At 35.0% G+C, this 26167-nt stretch overlaps 2 protein-coding genes across 2 annotated transcripts; one reads left to right on the top strand and one right to left on the bottom strand.

Moving 5' to 3' along the window:
* The first annotated feature begins 921 nt into the window (after positions 1 to 921).
* LOC137836398 (uncharacterized) lies at positions 922 to 3137 on the top strand. Its single transcript, XM_068645124.1, has 4 exons — positions 922 to 1055; positions 1135 to 1270; positions 1350 to 1549; positions 1615 to 3137. Exons 1-4 carry the CDS (start codon positions 933 to 935, stop codon positions 2941 to 2943), a joined length of 1788 nt encoding a protein of 595 aa, XP_068501225.1. The 5' UTR covers positions 922 to 932; the 3' UTR covers positions 2944 to 3137.
* Positions 3138 to 17175: 14038 nt separating this feature from the next.
* On the bottom strand, positions 17176 to 18216 carry LOC137838216 (uncharacterized). Its single transcript, XM_068647471.1, has one exon. The coding sequence runs from the start codon at positions 18214 to 18216 to the stop codon at positions 17176 to 17178; it is 1041 nt and encodes a 346-aa protein (XP_068503572.1).
* Between the last annotated feature and the right edge of the window lie 7951 nt (positions 18217 to 26167).

Raw genomic sequence — 26167 nt, 5'->3', positions numbered from 1 at the left:
ACAATCAATTATTTGTTGTAATTTCCACTTATACCCTTACATGTCAACAATGTTGCCATATCACCGTCCATGACCATGTTTGCAGTGTCAATAGTGAGTTACTAAATAAACAATTTCAACAAAACATTTTCCTCAATACAAATGTCAAGTAAACATTAACTACTAATTGGATATTTTCGGTGTCTGAACTAGACTTAGAATTACACAAAAGTCTTTCTTTGATAGTCATAATTAGCTACCACAAATTACAAAATTGTAAATACATCATACCAATTGATAAATATGTTTATAAATTATCCAAAGACAATTGTCTTCGTCAATCCTATCTAGAGGTGGAATAGGGACAAACATCGTGATCTTGGTGTAGACGACATGAAGGTGGTAATCATAAATAGTGTAGAGGAAGGCGAAACCCTTTGTAAGACGGAGGAAAGCGAAGGGTGAGGGTGAGAATGAAGCTCTGAAATATAATCAATATTACACATGGATTCTCTGTTCATAAATGTGTCACATTGTGTGCCACATAATAACCACTTAACTTCGTTTAAGTCAATTTGGCGGAAAATACAAAATTGCATACTTTTAAACAACCATTGGGACCAAATTCATTTTTTTTAAATGCCAGTCACTAAAGGGAATTTTGCCCATTAATATAGAGACCAAAAATGAATAAGCCAAAAATTAATTATTTGTTTAAAAAAAGTGGATAATGATAACAATTAATTAATAAGTTTAAAATTTAATTTACTAATTAAATTTAAAAACTAATTAATTATTAATTAATTAATTAACAGTAAATGTGGATGGTGGTTTTGTATTAAGTGGTTATATTTGGTGGTCATGGTTAACCAATATAAATGTATGGTTGTGGGTTGTTTTTGCTTCGTTAAATTGATTCCATTTAGTTTTAGTATTATTCTAAAGCAATTGCAATGGCGAATGATGAGACGTTGGTATTGAAGGGTGAGATGACCAAGGTGTTGCGATTGATGAAGAAAACTTTCTATTCGAACGAAGAAATCTTCCTTCGCGAACTCATCAACAATGCATCTAACGTAAGTTGTCGATTAAATTTGATATGTTATTTTTACATTTCTTTTTTTAATCGTTATTGATTTATGTATGCATGCATAGGCTTTGGATAAAATTAAATTTGAGAGGCTCATGAACAATAGCGTTTTGAATGATGAATTAATTATTACATTGAACCCTCACAAGGTTAACAAAACACTTTCTATCATTGACAATGGTATTGGCATGACCAAAATGGGTAGGTAGGTGGTGATGTTCAACTTTCATTTTCATTCCATGCTCATTAATTCTAGTATGTGACATATTGCTTGTTTTAGATTTGGTTGATCATTTGGGTATTGGCTTCTACTCTGCTTATCTGGTTGCTGAGAAGGTTATCCTCACCACTAAGCATAATGACCATGACCAATATACTTTGGAATCTCAACCTAGTGCCCCTTTCATTGTTACCAAGGATATTAATGCCCAACAAGTCCCAAGGGGAACCAAAATCACCCTCTTCCTTAAGGACAACCAGGTACATAAACTAATTCATTCCCATATTTTATGTTATTTCTTTTGCTCACTTATTGTTGTCAACAGTTGGAGTACTTGCAAGAGACCACCATAAAGAATCTTATTAGCAAACATTGCCAACTTATTACCCATCCCATTTACCTTTGGAGTGAGAACAACAAAGACCATTGGCAACTCATTAACATTTGGCTGCGTAACCAAGAGATGTACGATAAATTTGTGGCTCAAAAGCTAGGGAATCACTTACCAGATGATCTTGCATTCTCCATTCTTTTCAAACTACCTTCGAAATCTCTTAAGAGATATGGATGCCTACACAAATCATGGGCTCTCTTGCTTGAAAATTCTAATTTCATGGAGCTCTTTCGTAATAATTTCATATCTAACCAACATTCTTACTATGACGATACCTCTCTCCTTCTTTGCCTCAGTCAACCTGATAATTCCTCCATATTTTCACTTTCTGGTAGGTCGTTTCAAAATATGGAAAAAGTAAATTGGCCAAAGGGTCATTGTTCTGGATATTTTACTTTGGGTTCTTCTAGCATTAATGGAATTCTCTGCCTCCACCCACACGAATTAGGCACTATGTATTTATGGAATCCATCTAGCGGTGAATTTAAGATCATCCCTCCCAGTCCAAGTGAGTATATACCAGATTCTATGAGCCGTTTTTCTACGTATGTTGGATTTGGCTATGATTGTACTAGATATGACTATAAGGTAATTAGAAAAATATTTGTTTATCCAAATTTTCTTTCGGAGGATACCCACGATGCTGAAGAATGGGATGTGGATGGACCGTGGGAGATTTATAGCCTAAGAAGGAATTCGTGGAGGAAACCTAAATCTGATATATATATTTATCCAAGGTGTGAAAAACTTAATAAATTCTACTTAGAGGGGATGTGTCATTGGTTGGGTGACTGGCGGGAAAGTTATGATGAACCTGAAAAAACATATTTGGTATCGTTTGACTTAAGCAATGAGGAATGGTTTATAACTCCCTTACCCCCCTTCGATATACCCTTAGAAATATATGATAATTTTAATATTAAATTGGTGGAGAGTCATTTATTTCTCTTAAATGGTTCAATTGCTTTGATATCAAACTATTACAAAACAACTACCTTTTCCATATCAATTTTGGCTGAAATTGGTAAGAAGGAAACATGGACTAAACTCATCACTCTTGAACCCTTACCTTACCTTCTGCGTCCTACTGGAATATCGAATATGAGCAATATACTCTTCAGAACAACTGACGATAAACTAGCTTGGCTTGACTTAAGGACCCACTTGGTTGAGAAGCTTGATATTAATACACATGGTATAATATGTCAGCTAATAGTTTATAAGGAAAATCTTTTTCCAACTGTAGGAATAAATAGTTAATTTTTTTCTTGTTTTCCCCTAAGTGGTTTATGAATAGTTATTAGAATTTTCCCCTACAAATATTAAAAATGTGATTTTTCAATTTCATGTTGTACTTCTTTCTTCCTTAGCTATGTTGAACTCGAGAACACTAAAAAACTTGCTATATTTGTAACACATTGTAATCAAATTTTGCATCACAATGACTTAATGTCCTTTTTGAGTATAGCCAACTATTTGATGAAAGTATAAAATTGTCATCAATGTTGCAACTTGTTTTGTATTTACATTTGTTTAATGAAATTTACCTACAAAAGTATGTACTAGTGTTCCTTTTTTAAATCTTAGAAAAAGTCTACATTCTTCAATGTGTGAACATTGACTTGAATTATTATTTAGATCTCATGTTTATTTTTTAAATACGGTTTAGAGTTTGAGTTATTTGAAATGCGTTAATTAAGTGAGTGACTTCTCTATAATATATAAATATATAATCTATTTATTTGAATTTACTTCTTATTTTTAAACTTAACATTTGCATTTCATAGTATCAGTTTTAACTATCATTTGGGTTTTCTTTCCTTTTATAAAAACTGAAAAAATAAATGTACAAACAAGTCGTCTTTGTGAGAAAATAAAACAAATAAGACGTTCCCATTACGGAGTAATAAGAAAAACCAAATATAAATGGCCATTTGAAAATACATACGTTGCTTAGCGAGTTATTTTTATTTTATAAAGAACTAAAAATCACAAATATCGTGATAATATTTGTAGTCACTCATATTAATTGTTAAAGAAAGTTTGATGTTTTTAAAAACAATTTTTTTGGTTTCATGGTGTGAAATTATTTTATAAAGTTATTATTATATTTATTTAATTTTATTACTTTAAGATACCAAAAAATCATTTATTAAGATTAATGAAAGTAATTAATTTAGCTTTTTTTACTGATAAATGTTAGATGCTAACATATTAGTTTCTTTTGTTATGGTTAAGAGTGATTAGAGATGGAAGTCCTTTTTGCCAACTAAGTTTGTGCATACATAGATGCTTGTATATACCTTCAAGCTTGTGTCCCCCTATATTTACATGAGAATTGCAATTGAGTAGAGGGTTTTTCATAAAGGTTTGGATAGGTTTATTGTTACTAGAAAACACTTAAGCGCGAATATGAGAACGGAAGATGAAATGTTGTTCATCTTATTTTGGTAGCATAATTTTTTTTTATCAGCAAAAAACGAATGAATAAATATGAGGAATTTCAGGGGTACCTCTGTTAGAATATATGGTCTTAAACGAGACAGAGGTGAATTGTGTAAGGGAGGTTTTTGAAATATTTTTAAAAGTTTAACAAAATTCTTTGTATGAATCCTTAATAGAAATCAGGTTAGCAAAGAATAAGAGCAATAAAACAGCAAAGCAACATAAATACAATCGGTTGTTTCTGCGAAACAATCGGTTGTTTATACCAGTAAAGCTAAAAGCATAATTTAAATGAGTTTAAAGGTAAGAGAAAGATACACCAACAATTATACTGGTTCACTCTTAAACTAAGAGCTACATCCAGTCCCCAGAAAACCATTGGGTAATCCACTAAGTAATCAAACCAGATTACAACACACAATCCACCAAAGCAGTGACCTTGAACCCTTCAAGAAACACACTCACTTTGTCAAATCACACACCAAGAGTATTAATCTTGACCGCCTCAAGAGCACACAACACTCATTGGCAACACCACACCAGAAATACAGAAGGTTGAGAAGAGATTACACTTTTTACAGAACAATATGAAATCAATACAAATGCAATCCTGTTCCACTCTCTTAGAAAACCCAAAGCTTTGATGTGAATGTTCAAATCTTGAATAAACTCTTTCACAACTGAAAAACTCAAATATGTTTTTCTTACATGTTTGAAAACATAAACAAACTATTTATATTTTCCAAGGATTGGTCAAAGCATTTAATGAAGGAGCGTATTCAGTTGGAAATCATTTAAAGCACATTCAACCCCCAAAACAGAATTCTGTTAAGATTTTCAAAGAAACAATTGGTTGAAACCACGAAAAAATCGATTGTTTGGTTTGGCAGTTAAGTCAACCAAACTTAAACAATTTTCAACCTTTTCAAAAACTCCTAAGAGTAAAACAACCGGTTGATTCGACAAAACAAAAGGTTGTTTTTCACTTAGTTGGAAAAACACTTTATTTCAAAAAGGATTTAAAACACATTTGCTTTAGATTCAACAAAGGATTTGATTACAAATAAAACTACCCAGATCCCTCCCAAAACACAGCAACAACTCAACCTTGCATTAAACACATAGGATTTGGATTCTTCAAAGCACAATTTGTATTCTTCAAAGCACTTGATCACTCTTGATCAATAATCTCCCCCTATTTGATGAAGACAAATCCCTTGTTGCTTGTGTTTGTCTTTGTTTGAATCTGAAGCAGCACCTGCAAAGCAAAAATTATGGAAACCAAAGCATCTTTAACAGCAGGTTAGAATAGCACATTAACTAGTTTTTGTTAGAATGTATGGCCTTAAACAAGAGTGGGGTGAATTGTTTAAGAGGGATTTTCGCAAACTTTGAAGGTATAATGAAAAACAATGCTGAATTACAGAGAAAAGAATTAAGGAAACAAATACCCAAAACTGTTTTAAGATGATATCAGAAAAACAATAGGTTGTTTTGCCGAAACAATCGGTTGTTTTTATCAGCAGTTTCTAAAAACAACTTAAAAACAGAATTTAAAGAGTTAAGGGTAAGAGATAACCACGCAAGCAATTTATACTGGTTCACTCTTACACCAAGAGCTACATTCAGTCCCCATAAACCACTGGGTATTCCACTATGCAATCAAAACCAGATTACAAACACCACACACCAAAGTAGTGACCTTGAACCCCTCAAGAAACACACTACCTTTTGCAAACCACACCAAGAGTGTTGATCTTGAACCCCTCAAGAACACACAACACTCCTTGGCAACACAACTACAAAAATACAGTAATTAAGGAAGAAGGGAATAGAATACACCTGGGTATTACAAAGGTTAAAGTTCAGAATTACAACCCAATCCTATTCCACACACTTAAGAATGATCCAAAGCTCTTTCAAATCTTGGAAAAATTGTTTTGATAAAATCTTTCTGTTACTTCAAGATTAGGAGCGTAAAACCACCTTTATATAGACCAACCAAGTGGTCAAAAGCATTTAATAAAGGAGCCAAGTTACTTAGAATCATTTAAAACATATTAAAACCGCTTAACAGAATTCTATTAAGGTTTTCAGGAAAACAATCGGTTGTTTTGTCGAAACAATCGATTGTTTTGGTTTGACAGCAAAGTCAACCAAGTTTTTCAAAAACAGCTAAGGTAAAACAACCTGTTGTTTTGAAAAACAACCTGTTGAATTTTTTACAGCTTTTTAGAAAACACATCTTTTCAAAAGGTTAAAGATTCAAATGAACTTGGATCGTCTCAAGGAGTGAATTAACAAGTTTCAAACAACTAGACAATACACATACACCCAACAACAAGGTCTTCAAGCTTTTCTTTTGGATTTGGAGACATCAAAGCATCTTGTTCAACAATCTCCCCCTATTTGATGAAGACAAATCCCTGGTTTGTTTGTGTTGTTGTTTTTGAACTTGAAATGTCTTGCAAAACATAATTTGTGCATATACAAAGCAAGTATACCAGCAGGATACCAAGGCACACAACCAGTTTTCTGCATAAGCCTTTAAGCAGAAAAACCAGTCAAATAACCATAAAAACCAGTGCCAAAATGAGACTTGTGTGCAGCAGAACTATGGTGAATAAGAGCATGGCAGCAGCAGAATTTAAACCATGATAAAACCAGATAACACCATAGTGTAGCAGCAGCATTACAACACATAAAACCACACCATTCTCCCCCTATTTGTCTTCTCAAATAGAATGAAAGAAGGGATACAAACAGTAGAATTTCCAGCATATAGCAGCAACATGATAAACCAGAAAACCTGTGTGTTGTAGCAGCACCATTTCAGCAACAAAACTTTGATACCATATCAGAATTGCAGCAAAATCTATGGTGTATCAAAGCTATGACAACAACAAAATCAAAGTACCATAGACCCCATAAATTTCAGCAAGGAGACCACAATTTCTCCCCCAATCTTTTCTTCATCCAGCAGCACCCAACAATGGAGTACTTCAAAAAGTTAATCTTCAAGTTGGTCAAATGATTGCTCAAGAGTTGGATTTGGTAGACACATTCTCTCTTCTGTTAAGAGCAAACCTTCCAGATAATCCAAAGATACATTCATAAATATTCATCAACCCCATAACCACCAATGTGGTTTCTATTCATAAAAAGCTTTGAATTTCAAGGAAAACAAAGAATATATCTCTTTATGATCTAATTCAGAGGCACAAAGAATGCATATTTGACTCATAATGAGTTATGAAAGAAAATAAACATCTGTAATCATGCATAAGAAATCATAACAGCTTTATTCAAATGTGCCAGAGGTAAAACAATCGGTTGTTTCATGAAAACAATCGATTGTTTTTTTGAGACAGCAAGAAAAATTTTATTTTTCAAAGCAAATCATCTTTCAAAGTGATGGGAAAGGCATAATGAAATACATTCATACCTTTGCATTACTTCAAGCATGTTTAGAATCTCATTTGGTCTTATGAAGCCAAAAGCATAGGATGAACATATACAACTTACTTTACATAGGTCATGAATTTTGACTTGTCAAGAATTTGAGTAAGGTGTATACTCTTGAACCAGAAGCATCACTTTGATCATTTTTCATCATAGCACTTGTACTTGAAAGGTCCTGTAACACAGAATTGATGCATATACAAAGCAAGTATAGCAACAAGATAACAAGACACACACAAACCAGTTTTCTGCATATACAACATTAGCAGAAAAACTAGAAAAAATTAAAGTAATCAAGTGCTTTCAAGTGCAGAGAAACAACAACATAATGCACATATTTAAAGCTAACTATACAACCAAATCAAGCATAAACTTCTCCCCCTATTTGATCTACAAATAGACAATGAGAAGGGTTGTACAAAGCAGAAATCAGAATAATAATATAGTATGGCATAGAGCTTTCAAGAAAACAAGTGGATATAACTTTTATTATCAAATTTTGAGGCACACTCAATGTATATTTGTCCAAAAGCAAGATTTGAAAAAGAGAAATAGGTTTAATCATGCATAAACAAGCTTGACAACGTTATACAAAGGTACTAGAGGAAAAATAATCGGTTGTTTTAAAAAATAATCGGTTGTTTTACTGTGACAGCAAAAAGAACATTTTTCATAACTAGAATATATCTTTTAAAATTGATGAAAATGCAGTATGCAATTTGTTCATACCTTTTCACAGAGAACCCCAATAGATTCACTCAAGAAGAAGACTTTGTTCCTAGCAGCTTGACTTGATCCAAATTCTTCTTTTGCCATTAGACAAACCTCTTTTCTAGATTCTGAAGAGAAAGATTCAACAAAAGATTCTTCTTTGTCCATCAAGGCACTCCTTGGATTCTTGTGATACTCTTCAAGGGTATTCCACATTTCTTTGGCAGAACTACATTCTGAAACCTTGAGCAATTCATTAGAATCAAGTGCAGATACAATGATGTTCATAGTTACACAATCAAGATGTTCTCTTTCAGAAGAAACATTTTCAGATATAGGCATGAGATAGCTATTTGTAATAACATTCCAGATTTTTCTATCTATAGATTCAACAAAGAATTTCATTCTTATGCACCACAATTCATACTTCATACCACAGAACAAAGGTGGTTTGCTTAAACAGGCACCTTCCCCAAAAGAAAACTTTTCAGCCATTTAAAAAAGAATTAGGAGGGGAGTGAATTGTTTATGAGGGATTTTCGCAAACTTTGAAGGTATAATGAAAAACAATGCTGAATTACAGAGAAAAGAATTAAGGAAACAAATACCCAAAACTGTTTTAAGATGATATCAGAAAAACAATCGGTTGTTTTGTCGAAACAATCGGTTGTTTTTATCAGCAGTTTATAAAAACAACTTAAAAACAGAATTTAAAGAGTTAAGGGTAAGAGATAAGCACGCAAGCAATTTATACTGGTTCACTCTTACACCAAGAGCTACATTAAGTCCCCAGAAACCACTAGGTATTCCACTATGCAATCAAAACCAGATTACAAACACCACACACCAAAGTAGTGACCTTGAACCCCTCAAGAAACACACTACCTTTGGCAAACCACACCAAGAGTGTTGATCTTGAACCCCTCAAGAACACACAACACTCCTTGGCAACACAACTACAAAAATACAGTAATCAAGGAAGAAGGGAATAGAATACACCTGGGTATTACAAAGCTTAAATTTTAGAATTACAACTCAATCTTATTCCACACACTTAAGAATGATCCAAAGCTCTTTCAAATCTTGGAAAAACTGTTTTGATAAACTCTTTCTGTTACTTCAAGATTAGGAGCGTAAAACCACCTTTATATAGACCAACCAAGTGGTCAAAATCATTAAATAAAGGAGCCAAGTTAGTTAGGATCATTTAAAACATATTAAAACCGCTTAACAGAATTTTATTAAGGTTTTCAGGAAAACAATCGGTTGTTTTGTCGAAACAATCAATTGTTTTGGTTTGACAGCAAAGTCAACCAAGTTTTTCAAAAACAACTAAGGTAAACAACCTGTTGTTTTGAAAAACAACCTGTTGAATTTTGGATAGCTTTTTAGAAAACACATCTTTTCAAAAGGTTAAAGATTCAAATGAACTTGTATCATCTCAAGGAGTGAATTAACAAGTTTCAAACAACTAGACAACACACACACACCCAGCAGCAAGGTCTTCAAGCTTTCCTTTTGGATTTGGAGACATCAAAGCATCCTTTTTTTTCAGTCTTCCTTTCCATATTGTAGCTCAAAAATTTGATTCTGAACAGCTACAATTTGTTCGTCAAGCGTTTGAAACACAAAGAGCATGAAGATTCCTTTGATTTTCCGCAAAGCCATCTAGCCTATTCACCATGTAGCTCTCAAAGGAAGTCATTGAAGGAGTCCCATCTCCTTGATGTCTAGCACTTGTCCCAACACCAAAATCAATTGCAGGTTGTTCTGCATCTGGAAGCTCCATATCAGTACCTTCAGCATCCTCTTGATCTTCTTCACCATGTTCAGCATGAAGACCACTTGAGGAACTACCTTGTCCATAATCCTTACTTACTCATTTTCCATTAATCTTGGTAAAACCCATTTTGCTTAATGATCCATTGTTCACTTCAAATGTTGACTTCACCAACTCAGATGTTTCACCCTCAAGATTTACTTCAAAACAGTGTAACAATTTAGAAATCAAGATAGCATAAGGGTAATGATAATCACTTAACCTCAAAGACTTTTGCATATGCTCCAATTAATCTCGACTTTGTTCATAATGTAGTAGATGATATGAATCCAATTAATCTCGACTTTGTTCATAATGTAGTAGATGTAGACAAGATCTTCCTCAGTTAGAACATAATGATTGCTTCCTCTTGGTGTTAGAATCCAAGTGACAAAGAGAGCCAACAACCTTTCATCTAATTTCAGCCCTCCAACCGAACAAGTCCTTACTTGTGCATGTGGATTCTTCAAACAGCTTTTGTAATATTGAATTTTGTTGAAGTCTTCCACCACACCAATGTTCCCTTTGTTGATTCTCAACCCCACATACTTTAGGCCAGCCACAAAAGCCCACATCTCATGAGTGATCTCCATATCCACAACCTTAATTACCTTCAAATTTCAAGTTGGTTGATGGAAGAGGCCCAAGCACAAGCCCACATGCAAGCCCACCAAAGGATAGATTTGGGTCAACCCTAAAGTTATGGCCAAGAGGATCCAAGAAGACGTTCTTTTACATGTTCAAATGCCATAAACTCTAGTGTAGAGTAGACTTTAATTTCTTGTCAAAATTAGCATAGGAACTTTATTTGTAATTTTTCTTAGAATTAATTTTGGCACCTAAAACACCAACCTAGGTAAACTTAGAGTTTCTAAAAAAACCTCTAAATTTACCAAGGTCGATCTAGAAAGCCCATGGAGGGGGTGACCATACAAACTAGACACACCCCTCCCCATGTGCTCATTTAGGCTCCACTTTTGGGAGGGAATTCATTTGAATTTCCCTCCACTTTCTTTTAAATTTCCAGCCCTCTAAACACTATAAATTGAGGTGCTTGGCTCTCATTTTGTAAGATTAATTTGAGTATTGTTATGCTGCCAAACCTGAGTCATACTTTACTCCCTTTCCTAAGATTTAGGTCTTAATCTTCAATCCTTTCACCTACCAAAGGGGGCTGGCCGAACCTCCCTCATTTCCCTACTCTTCATGCACCTCCAAGGCAGCCACACCTCCTAGGAGGGCCTTGATCCATCAACAAACAACTAAGCTTCCGCAAACCACCCAAAAACCACAAAAGAGAATACCTCAATGCCATCATTGGTGTAGAAAACCCGAATGAGATTTGGATAGATGTTTCCTTTCATATCCAAGAACCTCTTCAACAGCTGTTCTTTGAGAATCCTCTTAACATTGTCCAGCTTTTGGCTTTTCAACCAATCAAAGGAGATAACTTTTGGGTTGTTTATCACTTCTCTACTTGTTTCAAAGCAATACTTCTCAATCAATTCATTATCTCCTGAAAACCAGCCCTCAAGACATCCTCCTGATCTCACAACCCTAGTTTTAATCCTTTTTTATGTAGGAGGAGTGGAATCCATGAAAGCAGAATGAGAAAAAGGCACACACACAAGGAGAGAAAGAGATGTAGCAAGAGATGAGCCAATGGGTTATTTTTGTGAAGGAAAACAGTTGCAGAGGGTTTTATAGCCAAACAGAATCCCTCTTTGAAACTTTGGTTGAAGTGGCTTTCAGTCTTCAAGGAAGAAATCTGGTCCAGCTTTTGCACAGAAAAAGACGTCAGCTTAGAGCAGAAAAACACATGGTCAGCACATGTGACTTTGACTAGACATAAAGGCACTTGAATTTCCAAGATATGGAATATATTCCATTATGACAACATGTAACTTCCTTCATAACCAAATCAACCTTTCATGACTGCTTTATTGACTTAAAGACTCATCAAGATTTGAACTGCAAAAGATAAAATGCATAAAGAAATTAAATCTATTTATGCAGTTCTGACAAAGAAGAAACAAACGGTTGTTTCGAGGAAACAAACGGTTACTTTTCTGCAACAATAATAGAGTTTGTATTTTAAATAGAAATTGAGAAGAGTTTAAAACAGATGCAATTTCTCTTATGTAGATGAAGAATTTGATATCAATTTATAATTGAAAAGCAGAGATAGGGAAGGTCTTGTCCTTTTGTTACGAAGTTCCTTCAATGAGTCATTGTTTGTGATCAAGAATACTTCTTTTGCCTTTCAAGATATCTTGGACTGGTACATACCCTTAATTCAGTTCCAGTCATACTTCTTTTCTTCCAAGGACTTGATCAGATAACTCAGGACTTCATGTTTCTCTAGTATCCCTGCATCATAATGAATTCACGCAACAAGATTTGGTTCCCTTACAAATGTGGGTCCTTTTGATTTGTCTTTATCATTTGAAACCTCAGAACCTTTGGGAATCCATTGTAAAATACCTTTAGGAACAAAATATTTCCTAATTTTACAGAATCTAACTGAGCGGCATCTTTTCATGCAATAAAAGCATGTAACAACCGGTTGTTTTGATCTTTCAATCAGTTGTTTTTCTGGAACTTTTGAAAAAGGCTTTGAAATCCCATTTTTCTTGTTTTGAGGATAAAACTCCAAACCAGATTTTCCAAAAACATATTTTTGGGATGCTAAGACAGTTTCAAAGTTGGATTTACTCTTTGAAAGTTTATCCACAATTTTTACAAGGTAGTGGACTTTACTCTCAAGAGTTTTACAATTTTCACAAACTTTAGAGTTACACAAATGAGAAGAGTTTTTGCAATTCATTTCAAGATTTTCAAAATCATTTTTTGACTTTTCCAATTCTTCTTCAAGCGTCTTCACTCTATTTTCAAGCCAGTTATTCAACCATTTCAATCGGTTTTTTGAGAGAGCCAATCGGTTAGCTTCTTCATGAGTTTCTTTTAAAACTTGAAGAAGTTGGCTATAATTTTCAGCACTTAAGGAAGCACAAGAACTTACACTGCTGGAGCTGCTTGAATCATCATCTTCTTCTGCCATTAAACAACGATTGGCTTCTTCATCTTCACTTGATGAGGAGGTTGATGAGGAGACTTCGTTTTCATCCCAAGCAATATATGCTCTTTTTGATTTCCCTCTCTTTTCCTTATTGCTTGACTTCTTTTCATTGCCTTCTTTATTTGGGCAATAAGCTTTTATATGCCCTTGTTCACCACAACCAAAGCAAGTATAATTGTTAGAATTGAAATCACTAGTTTTCTTGTTTCCATACCTTTCTTTCTTGGATTCTTTGTTGCGATTTCTCTTCAAGAATTTGCTGAACTTTTTGGACAGCAGGCTTAGATTTTCTTCCTCACTTGAATCTTGCTTCTTCTTGTGCTTGGCAACTTTAAGGCAATATTCCTTACATGCTTGTCCTCACTTTCTTGAACATTGAGTTTATTCATCTCCAACTCATGTTCTCTAAGCTTACCAAACAAGGATGCCATAATCAAGGATGTTAAGTCCTTTGATTCAGATATTGTCGTTACCTTAGGTTGCCAGGATCTATCAAGACACTTGAGAATCTTGATGTTTAGCTCCTCTTTTTCAAAGGTTTTTCCAAGGCTCATTAGATGGTTGATGATGTGAGTGAATCTCTTTTATACTTCAGCAATTGATTCTCCCTTGAGCATTCTAAACATCTCATACTCTTGTATTAGAGTATGTTTCCTAGCTCTCTTCACATCATTTGTTCCTTCATGGGTGACTTCTAGAGTATCCCACATTTCCTTAGCCGATGCACATTGTGAGATCTTGAAAAATTCATCCAAATTCAAAGCAGAGGTTATGATATTTTTGGCAATGCAATCAAACTTGGTCTTTTTATTTTCAGCATCAGTCCATTGGGACCAAGGTTTTTCAATAGAAGGTCCATCCTTTTCAAATTTCGGAATAAAACGACCATTTTCAATTGCATCCCAAATTCCTTTATCAAGAGATTCAACAAAGATTTTCATTCTAACTTTCCAAAATTGATAATTCAAACCACAAAACAGAGGTGGTCTGTTAATTAAGGCACCCTCCCCAAAAGGTAGTATTTCAGCCATAGAAAAAAGATTTTAGGATCAAACTTGAATATTTTTCAAGTACCAAGCTCTTAATGCCAATTGTTAGAATATATGGCCTTAAACGAGAGGGGGTGAATTGTTTAAGGGAGGTTGTTTAAGGGACCTAGAACCCTTCAAGAAACACACTCACTTTGGCAAATCACACACCAAGAATATTGATCATAACCACCTCAAGAGCACACAACACTCCTTGGCAACACAACACTAGAAATACAGAAGGTTGAGAAGAGATTACACTTGTTTATAGAAAAATATGAAATCAATACAAATGCAATCTTATTCCACTCTCTTAGAAAACCCAAAGCTTTGATGTGAATGTTCAAATCTTGAATAAACTCTTTCACAACTGAAAAACTCAAATGTGTTTTTCTTACATGTTTGAAAACTTAAACAAACTATTTATATTTCCAAAGCTTGGTCAAAGCATTTAATGAAGGAGCGTATTCAGTTGGAAATCATTTAAAGCACATTTAACCACCAAAACATAATTATGTTTGGATTTTCAAAGAAACAATCGGTTGAAACCATGAAACAACCGATTGTTTGGTTTGGCAGTTAAGTCAACCAAACTTAATCAATTTTCAACCTTTTCAAAAACTCCTAAGAGTAAAACAACAAGTTGATTCGACAAAACAACAGGTTGTTTTTCACTTAGTTGGAAAAACACTTTATTTCAAAAAGGATTTAAAACACATTAGCTTTAGATTCAACAAAGGAGTAGATTACAAATAAAACTACCCTGATCCCTCCCAAAACACAGCAGCAACTCAGTCTTGCATCAAACACGTAGGATTTGGATTCTTCAAAGCACAATTTGAATTTTTCAAAACATTTGATCACTCTTGATCAACAACCTCAACCCGTATACATAAGACATGCCTTCCGCTCAAAGAACAAACATCTACTCTAAAGAAAAAGAGTTCCTAGGAAAATTAATTGTCCTCTCAAGACACTAATCACAGAAAGAAAAGCAAACACCTCGCGATTTGGACACTACCCATGACCAGGCCTTCAACTGTGACAAAGCAAAAATTTCGATGGGATCAATCCTGACTCTTCTGAAAACCTTCTTATTCCTCTGTTTCCACAATTCCCCCTCCCACTGCTATCCTCACCCCCCCATACCTCATTTACACTTTTTGTGACCCTACTCATCCTAAAGCTTAAGAAATGACTTTTTGGCTTCCTATGACCCATTGAAACCATCCTTACCCACTCATAGCACTTAGCCCACACAAGCCAGGCACTACTCTGCACGTAGAAAAGAGGTGAGACGTAATTTCCTCCTCCTCCCCGCACAGGTTGTAGATATTTGTGGTCAATCCTATCCCGCTTCTTACCAGATTTTCTTTAGATGTTATTTTGTCTTCCAGAATCCTCCAAGCCGTGCGATGAGTGGATGGTTATGCCTTTATCCTTCAGAACCCCACATTATTTTTCTTGAAGAGAATGTGTGTACTGATAAGTTGGCTAATTTAAGATTTATTCATAGAGAATAATTTCATGGGTATAATAGACTTCCATCTAGTATGTTCTTAGAATTCTTTATTAATATGTATAATCTACCTATGTATCTATTTTGTTAACATATGGGTTTTGGTCTAGTCTCCCCATATACTTTTTATTTGTATGTTCTTTCTTTATTTTTATTTTTTTAATAATACTTTTTTCATGTGATAGCATATGATTGTTGTTACTTGAGGTGTCTACCAAGTCGAGATATCAAGTTGCATAGTGATGCCTAACATAAAAGCTTTTATAAAAAAGAAAAAGAAAATTGCAACAAAAGAAAACAAAAAAGAAATACGGTCATTTTATTTTTATAAGAGGTTTGGAAGGAATAAGTGGGGCCTTTTGAAAAAATATGTTTGTTCACTTTGTGTTGTTTATTGCCCAAGCTAGGCAACAACATTATAAAGTGTTCTTTTTTAGATTTTTGTGAAGAAGAATTAACATTATATAATTGAAAAAGAAGAGTTCAAAGTATTGCAATCCCCATTTAAGAATTCTTTCTCAACTCTGCTTGCAGGGGATATTATAAGAGACTCTTACTTTTTTCTAGTTTCCTTTTCTTCTTTTTTAATCCAGCCTTCATTTGTCTTCTCTGTGGAGGAACAACTTATATCTATATTTGGTTCAGCTTCAACCACAAATTTCTGTTCAAACACATTCTTACAAAGTTTGTTTATACAAGGTAAAATGTTACTTTGTTGGTTATTTCTTAACGATTATTCGCAATCTTGTTATATTTGACATGAAGGAAAGTTCTGTTAATTGCATTATTCATAGGAAGCTTGCGCCACCTTTTCGATCATCTGATACCTCGTCTCAGCCGCATGCAGCATCTAACTGACGAAGTATATCGGTCGTTCCTCGTTTTCAACCTCCTATACTAACGCAACACTGATTGCCTCCTCTAAGACCGCCAAATACACCAGGATGGCCTTATTGGGTCTCAAATTTTGTATGACCGATGGTGATGTTAGAAAATCCTTCATTTGCTTGACGATTTCTTCGCATCTATCGTCCCAGTTGAACTTGGTTGCTTTCCGAAACAGTTGCACCATCGGTTTCATTCTCTCGGCTAGCCGAGGTTCATACTTGGAAAGGGCTGTCAGGCGTCCTAGGAGTTGTTGCACCTCCTTGATATTCTTCGCACTTCTCATGTCGACAATGGCTTGGCATTTGTCGGGGTTGGCCTCTATCCCCCTATGGGTTAGCATGAAACCCCGGAACTTCCCTCCCTCAACCTCGAATATCCACTTCTCCGGGTTGACCTTCATACTGGCCCCATTGAGGGATTTGAACACCTCCTCGAGGTCTTCCACATGTTGGTTGAAAGAGTCGGACTTCGCCATGATGTCATCGACATATACCTCTAAACACCAGTCAATCAGCCCTGGGAAGATTTTGTCCATGAGGCGTTAGTAGGTTGCCCCTCCGTTCTTGAGGCTGAACGGCGTGACCTCATAATAATAATTGGCATCGGTCGTCATGAAGACCGTCTTCTCTTTCTCCTTGGGGTGCATACTTATCTGGTTATAGCCAGAATAAGCATCCAGGAAGCTCAGGATTTTGTGGTCGACCACCCCATCTACCAGATGGTCGATGTTCGGTAAAGGGTAAGAGTCTTTCGGACAGGCGCTATTGTGGTTTCTGTAGTCGACACACATCCTCCAGTTACCGTTCGACTTGGTGACCATGACGACATTGGCCAGCCAGGTGGTGTACAGGGCTTCACATATGAACCTGACTGATAGAAGCTTCTCGACTTCTACTTTTGCTACTAGGCGCTTCTCATCGCAGTAATCCCTCTTCTTCTGGGTGATCGACCGTGCTTCCTTAAACACTGACAGCCTGTGAGTAATGATGTACAGGCTTACGCCTGGCATCTCAGACGGTGTCCACGCAAATAGATCTATATTCTTCTTTAGCACGACATGCATTACCTCGACTGCTACCATGGCCGTTCCAACAGCAGTATTGCGTTCCTCGTCCAGAAGAGGTACTCGTCTCATTTCTTCTCTGGCCTCCAGCCTATCTTCAGTCGCCCGTGGGTCCAGGTCTACCAACGCAACAATTGGCTCTACTAACATCGGTTGGGCTTCCCGGGATGCACGGTCCTTCCAAGAGGATTTTCTCTTGGGAGAGACATCGTTCCTCAAAGGTTCCAATCTGAGGCTTTCGGCGTAGCACTCTCTTGCCCCTTTCTGGTCGACATGAACCGTAAGAATATCCCCCATTGGTGAAGGGAACTTCATTGTTAGGTGAGGTATCGATACGATTTCCATTAGCTGGTTAATGGACCGTCGTGCGAATAGAATGTTGTAAGAGGTATTGGCATCAATGACCAGATACCAGATCCTTATCGTCTTGCAGTTTTTCTCTTGACCGAAGGTGGTGTAGACCTTGATGTAGCCCTTGTGATATGAATCTAATAGCAAAGAAGAGATATTCTTTGACATTCTATGGAATCAACTTGAGTTGGAGATAGCTTAGGCACTTTTAGTAGAATTGGATCAATGTTCTATGTTTCAAGAACTCACCAAAACTTGCTCCAAACGCCAAACTCATTTGGAAGATCCATGTATTGTCAATTGAATCAAAACAGCAACTAGAAATGAAGAAGAAGCAAAGAGGAACAAAAAATGTAAAAAGGAACCGAAGCAAAACAGCAAAGGAAACTAGAATACCGAACTGAAAATGCAAAGAACACAAGCTATGACATGAACATAAAAGGAGAAGGAAGGAAGGAGAAGAGAAAGCTCGTGAAGATGGAGGGATTGGTTGGATGATCACGCCACTTAGAGGATGAAGACTCCAAGATGAGTGTGCTATGCCGCCACTTGAGGTAATCAAGAACTCTCAAGATAAGACTAAGTGAGGAAGGCACAAAGCTCTCCAATTCTCTCTCAAATTGAGTAGAGTTTCTCTAATTCAAAATTCAAATATGATTTTTACAAAGGCAAGCACCTTTATTAATAGCCTAAGAGGTGCTGAAATGAAAAGCTAATTAAACTCAAATTACCCCCTAAATGACATAAAAGTGGCGCCAACTTAGAGCATGAGGAAGGTGTGACTTCCTTTCTTAGTTTGGCACCTCCCTATTACGTCTACACTCCTTTACTAAGCTCACACCCCCCAAGCTTCCTATAATTTTCCTAAACTAAAAACCTAAAGATGCTTTTACAAAAGAGGTGTCTTATGTTTCCCTCTAAGCACCTTTCTAAACACTTTTCTATATTATTTACAATTTAAAAGAAACTATAAAGAGAGATATTTAATTGAAGCCCATTCTTGAAAGCTTGTAGACTTCTTTGGCTTTAGGCTTGATTCTCTCTTTATTTTATGTCTTCTTTTAATTTTGAGAAGACTAGAAGGAAGAACTTCAAATGTGAAGGTGAATGACCTCTTCCTTCATTAATAAAAGCCTCCTTTATTTGATTCTCATCACCTTTGTTCCCACCCTCTCGCCCGAGAAACTGATCACATGGTCATCGTAAGGCACCATGTCGGCCTCGGCTATCCTCACAACTTTAAACGTTTTCTAGTAGAGGATCTCTATTGAGCTTCCTTGGTCCAAAAGGGTCTTTTTTATGGTAAATCGGTCTATATCGACTGATATCACCATGGGATCGTTTTGCCGATAGTTTACGCCTTTGAAGTCGTCATATGTGAAGGTGATGGGTGGCATCCTTGGTCAGAATGCTACCGCGTTTACCTAGTGTATTGTCCGAAGGTATTTTTTTTTTGCGCTATTTCTACTCCCTCCACCGACGAAGTCGCTGACTATGGTGTTGATAACCTCTCAGTTTCCTCTTCTTTCGGCCTCCCAGGGAGGGTCATCCCTGCGGGGAGGGTCGTCTCTTCGAGATTGGCGGTCTTCCCTGCAGTCTCGATCATCTCGAGTTCGTGGAGGCGATCTTCTTCTCTTAGAGTGTTCTTCTCTGCGAGGTGAGCGCCCTACGTCTTGGCCATTTCTGATGAACTAACGTAGGTGCCCGACCTGAATGAGTTCCTCAATTTTGTCTTTCAAAGCCTGGCATTCCCTAGTGGACTGTACGCTGTTTTGATGATACCGACACTGCTTCCTTCGGTTGACGTTGTTTGGGTTGGCCATCTTCCTGGGAGGAGGGATTAACTCGACGTTGAGTGCCTCGTCCAGGATTCTTCCCCTGTCGACTGTTAGCGGGGTATCTTGAGAATCAAATTCCTCGGTCCCTATTATTTATGCGTCTGTCACCCCATTGACCTGATCAACCTTGGAGGTCCTTCTCTTCCTTGCTTTTCTCTTTGTTGGTTTCGGCACGGGCCTGGTTGTGAAACTCCCTGAGTTCCTCTAGCTGCATGAACTTGGCAGCTTTCTTCCTGAGCTTGTCCAGGCTGGTGGCTGGCTGCATACACAAGTTATTAGCAAACAGTCCTGGGCGCAGAGTAGTCAACATATGATGCATGGCAACATCTGGGCTGAGATTCTGAATGCTCATTGCCACTTTGTTGAACCTATCAACAAAGGTTCTTAGTGACTTTCCCTTCTCCTCACGGATGCCCACCAGGGTGATGGAGATCAGGTGGAGTGGCCTGCTAGTGGCAAACTAGGTCTCAAACTTCACCACAAGTGTAGAAGTATAGAAGTGAAGTCTTTATTTATGAGTGACGTTGAAGATAACATAACATAGGGAGGGTAGCATACCAAGTCCCAACAGAAAACAAGCTATAACGTATAATTGTAGATATGTGTATTTAATATTTGAATTATTCATTAATTAGTTATATTATATTATATTATATATTATTAAATAAAGTCTATAGAGTTAGACGTTCCATGAGGCTTCCACTCGTGCTCCCAAATATTATATATTATCAAAATACTATTATTAAGAAATATAAATATGTTAAAATTGTAAAATCATCCAATAGTCAAAAGCATTAGCATAACCATCCAAGGATAAAAAAAAAGTAATAATTCATTATCAATATTTGTGTAGAACAATAAAACTCAATAATCTCAATTTATAACCTATGATTTTTAAAAAAGCTAAAGGTTCTTTTATTTTAGAGTGTGTTAGAAAATATTATATCTAATATGTGTTTGAAATAATTTTATTAATATATCTAAACATGTTATGTTTTATTAATATATTTAAACATGTTATGTTGTGTGTGACAATCCTATATCTATTTGCAGCTTATACCTATATACCTATAAATAAACAAAATTATGATATAAACATAAATTATGGATGAAGTTTAATTCGTTAAACATTATATAATTTTTTTTTTAAATACTATATTTCACTATTTTTTTCAAGTTCTTAGTAATATATCTATCTCAAAATAACAATATTGTTTTTTTGCCATATTTTTTTAATATCATTCTTATAATACCTTCTTAGTTTTCAAATTTGAAAAAAAAAGTTATATATTATCACTTTTATATTAAGATATAAATAATTTTCATTTACAATTTTTTAAATTTTCTATATTCATATCAAAATAACTTAGACATATATAACATGAATGTCAATAAAAATAGTAATTATAATTTAGACATAACACATGCATGCAAAAGAATGAGACACATGCCTTATCAAAACTTTTGATTCAATATCAACAATGAAATTAAATTGGAATTGCATAATATTTAAAACTTAAGTTAAAACACAAAGTACAATTTTTAAATTTTCTCTAATAAAAAATAAAATTATAATGTTATATATAATACATTTAATCAAATATATTTTTTCTCATTAATATTGAGAGATTATGTTTTATTTATAAGAGTAATTTTTCATCATAATGTTTGGTGAGATATTTTCGTAATAAGTAAATATGATTACTCAAAGAAAAACACACATATATATATATAAAAGTAGAAGGAATACAAAATGATTAAGAAAATGTTTCAATTACAAATTAATATAATAATAATTACTTTATGTTAATTTTCAATAAATTTATTTTTTCTGTATTTAATATTATTTCACACCCATAATGAAATCATTTTCTATTTCATAGTTGTGTATTATGACACCTTATTTTTAATACTTCTTCAAATTAATAGTTTATAGTTATACTTAATACTTCAAGAACATCACTCTGAAGTATGAGATGTAACTTTTATATTTCCTTACATTGATAAGTATATAAAGAAAATTTTATGTTAAGAATAAATAATTAAAATTAAAATTATTACCATATAATTGACTTTCAGCATTTATCTTCTTCTTAATCTTTATGATAGACACAATTCTCGTTGTGATTATACATAAAATAAAACCAATTAAAATCTTAGTGTGTATCGCTATGGACCGAACGGTCAATACCACAACTTGGCTCCCATGACCGAGCCAACCAGATGTCATGCGTCCGTGCGGGCCGACTGATAGATTCGGTCCATTAACGCTCAAATCAAGGTCAGTAAAGTTAAACCATCATTAAGAATTAGGTAATATGTCTCTAAGTACGATCCACTTCACTAATCTTACCCAATAAGGTAAGCCCATTAAAATAATATAAATATTGCATATTCCAAGAACAAGGTATGTCATTACTGACTAGACTCTGAAAACCGAGTGTAAATCCATCTTTTTATCTTTCAATCAAATGGTTAAAACAGTTACAACAAAAGTCCAAAAGTTGTTGGAATCATTTAAAACAGAAAAACTACTTAACATAATTTTGTTAAGGTTTTCACACATATTTTGTTGATGTTCCTCTTTAGAAATCACCTAGTGGAAACTGGGTTTGTGGTGCTTGATATATCTGGAATAGATTATCCTATGTTTCTACATCTGTTTGTGATTGCAGGTTGAGCCAAATTCTAAACAAAACTTCCCAAAGCAACCCAGGGATTTGTCTTCATCAAATAGGGGGAGAATGTTGAAAATGAAGCTTTAACTTCTCCAAATCTATGAAGAGAGCTTGATGCCTGTGCTGCTGATTTTGGGGTTTAGTTCTAGGTTGTTTAGAATTTGTAAAATTCATTCTTAATCCAAAGCACAACTGAATCAATCTAGTTTTGAAAATGAAAAGTGTTTTTCTAAGCTAAGTGAAAAACAACCGATTGATTTCTCGGTTTAGTCGGTTGTTTTACTCCTAGCTTGTTTGGAGGGCTTTCAAACTATTTTTGACTTGGTTGACTAACTTTCAAAACCAATTCAACCAGTTAAAACGACATTTCAACGTGTTGATTTTTGAATTTCTTAACAGCTTTTCAAAAACCTGTTAAATCTGTTTTCAGTTGATTGGAAACTGTTTTGGTTCGCGTTTAACTGCCTAAAACGACTAGTTTCAAGAGCTATAAAACTGGGTTACCCTTCATATTTGAAAACACAGAAAAAGAGATTAAGAAATTGTTTTGAGAGAGATTTGCTTCAAGCTTTGCAAGATTTCCTAAGACTGTGCAATTGGTTTAAGAAGTGAATTAGGAGCTCTATGATTTCCTGTACACCAGGTGTAATTTGTTCATTCTATTCTTGTTATTATTTTCCATTTGGTATACTTGTAAAACAGTAAATCTGTAAAGTCAAAGGATTGTTCTGACTGTGTGTGTAAAGGCAAAGAGGGTGTGTGTTCTTGTGTGGTCAAGATCACTTCTTTGTGGTGTTGTGTGATTGTAATTTGTTGTTGATTGCTTAGTGTAATACCCAATGGTTTTCTGGGGACTAGATGTAGCTCTGGTAAGGAGTGAACCAATATAATTGGTTGTGTGATATAAATGGAAGAAGAAATACCTTTCTCAAAGGATGGTGATGTGAGTATGCAAAGAGGCTTTGAAGATATGAAAACATTTTGTTTAATTTTTAAAAAATTTCTTTTTCTTTTTCACCATCTAATGTTGTGTTTAGTTTTATTTCATCCTCTCTCACCTTTTGAGGTGTAAGAGGACACAAAACCAATTTATGACCTTGAAAAGAAAAGGTGGTTTTATTAGTATGTCCTTCATGAAAAGTATTATGATCAAATTGTTAGGGTCTCCTAAGAATGATGCGTCCTATTTTCATTGAAACTATATCACACAGAAAAAAATTATTTATATTTTCCTATGGCTATAGGTACACTCACTTGGTTTCAACTACCACATGATGTGAGTTGATTTTAGATTTATCCATTTTAAGGGTGACACTTTGTTTATGATTTGGATTTTAGAAAATATAAGGTGAGACCTAGGGAAGATCCCCACTGGACACGAACTTAACCAAGTGGTTAAGTATGTGTGAATGTTCACTTCCAAAGGAAAAGGGGAAAACACATTATATGGTTAAGATAATGCATATTGCGAAATTGAAAGACTTAAAAGAGACAAATATGATGAAGGAAGCCGAATGGAAATTGGAAGAACAAAACAACAACATAAACACAATGAACAATGGTGTAATGGAAAATGGAAGAATAGATGGAGGAAAGAAAGCTTATGGTGATGGACAAGAGAAGAACACGCCACTTGGAGTGTGGATTCTCCAAGATAAGTGTGGAGGGCGACCACTTGAAGAGCTCTCAACTCTCACAAGATAAAACCTAAGCTAAGAGAACACAAGTCTCACACAATTTGTGTAGAGTTTTCCTTCTATATCAAAATTCAACATGAATATACATGGACTAAGGCACCCTATTTATAAGAATGGGTGCCTTGGAAAACAAGATGAGCAAGGGTATGATGGTAAATCTGCGAGGGGTTGCCTTTAGGGTTTGACTAAGTCAAAACCGTACCCTATGCTTGTTCTTCTAGAAGCTAGGTCAACTTTTCTTCCTAAAGGACTAGGCACAAGCTAAAATGATAACTACACCCCTCATATTATGCTAAAGGCACCTATTCTAGCTTATCTTGCTATTTGGACCCTTAAAGTGAGCCCAAATTATTTAGAACATGTTTTAATTTTAAGAAGACCAGAAGAAAGAACATTTGGTGTTCTGGTCTATGTCCACTTCTTCTTTTGGTGAGGTTCGCTAGATCTTTGATGGGGTCTTGACTTGATTATTGAGATGACTGCTCATAGTGTGAATGGTCTCTTGAGTCCTTGATCATCTTTTTGTCTTCTTGGATAGTATCACCACACCACCCTCTTGACTAATTCAATCTAGTTTGTAGGGATGGGGATGTGGAATAACTTGCAAGGCCAATTTATTTACTAACTTGTAGCTACAATAGTTACATCAAAAGCCACTATCAGTATTACGGAAAAAATTTAATTCAAAAAACTTTATACTTTATGTGGAATAGGTTCTCTCTTTGTGATTGTTCTAGCTCTACAAGACAACTTTGTAAATGTCGTTGAACTACTTGATGTAGTCCTAACTTGCATCTTCATTTGTAGATCTCCTTCTTCGTTGTTTTGATTTGAATATCTTCTATGGAAGATGAATTAATATTGAGGAAACATCAAGAATTGTAGAAATTTCGAAAGAGATGAGAATTATGACGATGAATATAAGTGAGGTTTGGCCAACACTAGCAAGAGTCTAGAAATTTGTCTAGCAAGAAGACAACTCTATAGAGAACTTTGAACAAGTAAAAGTGTTTCACAAATTGGATAACATTTAATTACTCAAATCCAAGTTGAAAAACATGTACAAGAGACTCTTATTTATAGGATAAAGTCTCTCAAAACCTCTAAAATCAGAGTGATAATACTTCTATCATATGTGTTACCATGTAATATCCCGCATTTTTAAGTATTTCTTTTAGGTTTGTTCTCCTCCTCGCTCTTATGGTTCTTCCTCAACTCCACCTTTTTAATTAGAATTGAAAAAAAAATGTTTCAATTTTTCATTTAATTTGCAAAATAAGATGGTAAAGAAGCTTGTGTTCTTCACCTTTTCTTTGTAGTTTTTATTTTGCATTTGGGAATCTCATAAATTTAGTGGTTCCGATGTAGTTTTTGTTCTTATGGGTTCTTTGCATTTTATGAACAGAGAGAAAAAAGTTAATATTTTTATCTCTCTTGTTCTTTGCTTTTTGTTTTTTTATTGAGTTTTTGTCTTATATGGATTTTGACGGGATGAATTTTGCAAGTATTTTTTTGTTAATTTGGGAGTAGCAATGTTCAATTTCATTCCTCTAACCTTTATCCATTGATTTTGTATTGGTTGTAAGGCTTAGGACTTTTTCGTAGTTTTTATTCACATTCATTAATTCCATGGCACTTTTGCAAATTCGTCCAAGGGATTGACTGGGATGTGACTACCATTAATTTGCTCTTTGAAATGTCATTCCATGTGTTCACTTCAATCGTAATGGTTTTATGAAGATCATTTCCAAGATATATGTATTCTTATTATGCAAACGCAAGTTATTAGCTTAATAATTTACATGTTTAAATATACATGCCTTTCGATCAAAACAAGCAGGGGGAATCATAGAGAGATTTGCAAGTCCGAGAGAGGTTGTTTCAGGTCTCTCAAAACCCTTGAACT

The sequence above is a fragment of the Phaseolus vulgaris genome, chromosome 4, assembly GCF_000499845.2.
Source record: "Phaseolus vulgaris cultivar G19833 chromosome 4, P. vulgaris v2.0, whole genome shotgun sequence".
In the NCBI taxonomy this organism is placed as follows: Eukaryota; Viridiplantae; Streptophyta; class Magnoliopsida; order Fabales; family Fabaceae; genus Phaseolus; species Phaseolus vulgaris.
This window is presented reverse-complemented; position numbering and strand designations above follow the sequence as displayed.

Excerpts from the sequence above, each read along its gene's own strand:
- LOC137836398 (XM_068645124.1), top strand. The coding sequence starts at position 933 with ATGGCGAATGATGAGACGTTGGTATTGAAGGGTGAGATGACCAAGGTG. Across the intron at positions 1,056-1,134 it reads TCATCAACAATGCATCTAAC|GCTTTGGATAAAATTAAATT; the intron begins GTAAGTTGTCGA and ends ATGCATGCATAG. Across the intron at positions 1,271-1,349 it reads TATTGGCATGACCAAAATGG|ATTTGGTTGATCATTTGGGT; the intron begins GTAGGTAGGTGG and ends TGCTTGTTTTAG.
- LOC137838216 (XM_068647471.1), bottom strand. The coding sequence starts at position 18,216 with ATGTCAAAGAATATCTCTTCTTTGCTATTAGATTCATATCACAAGGGC.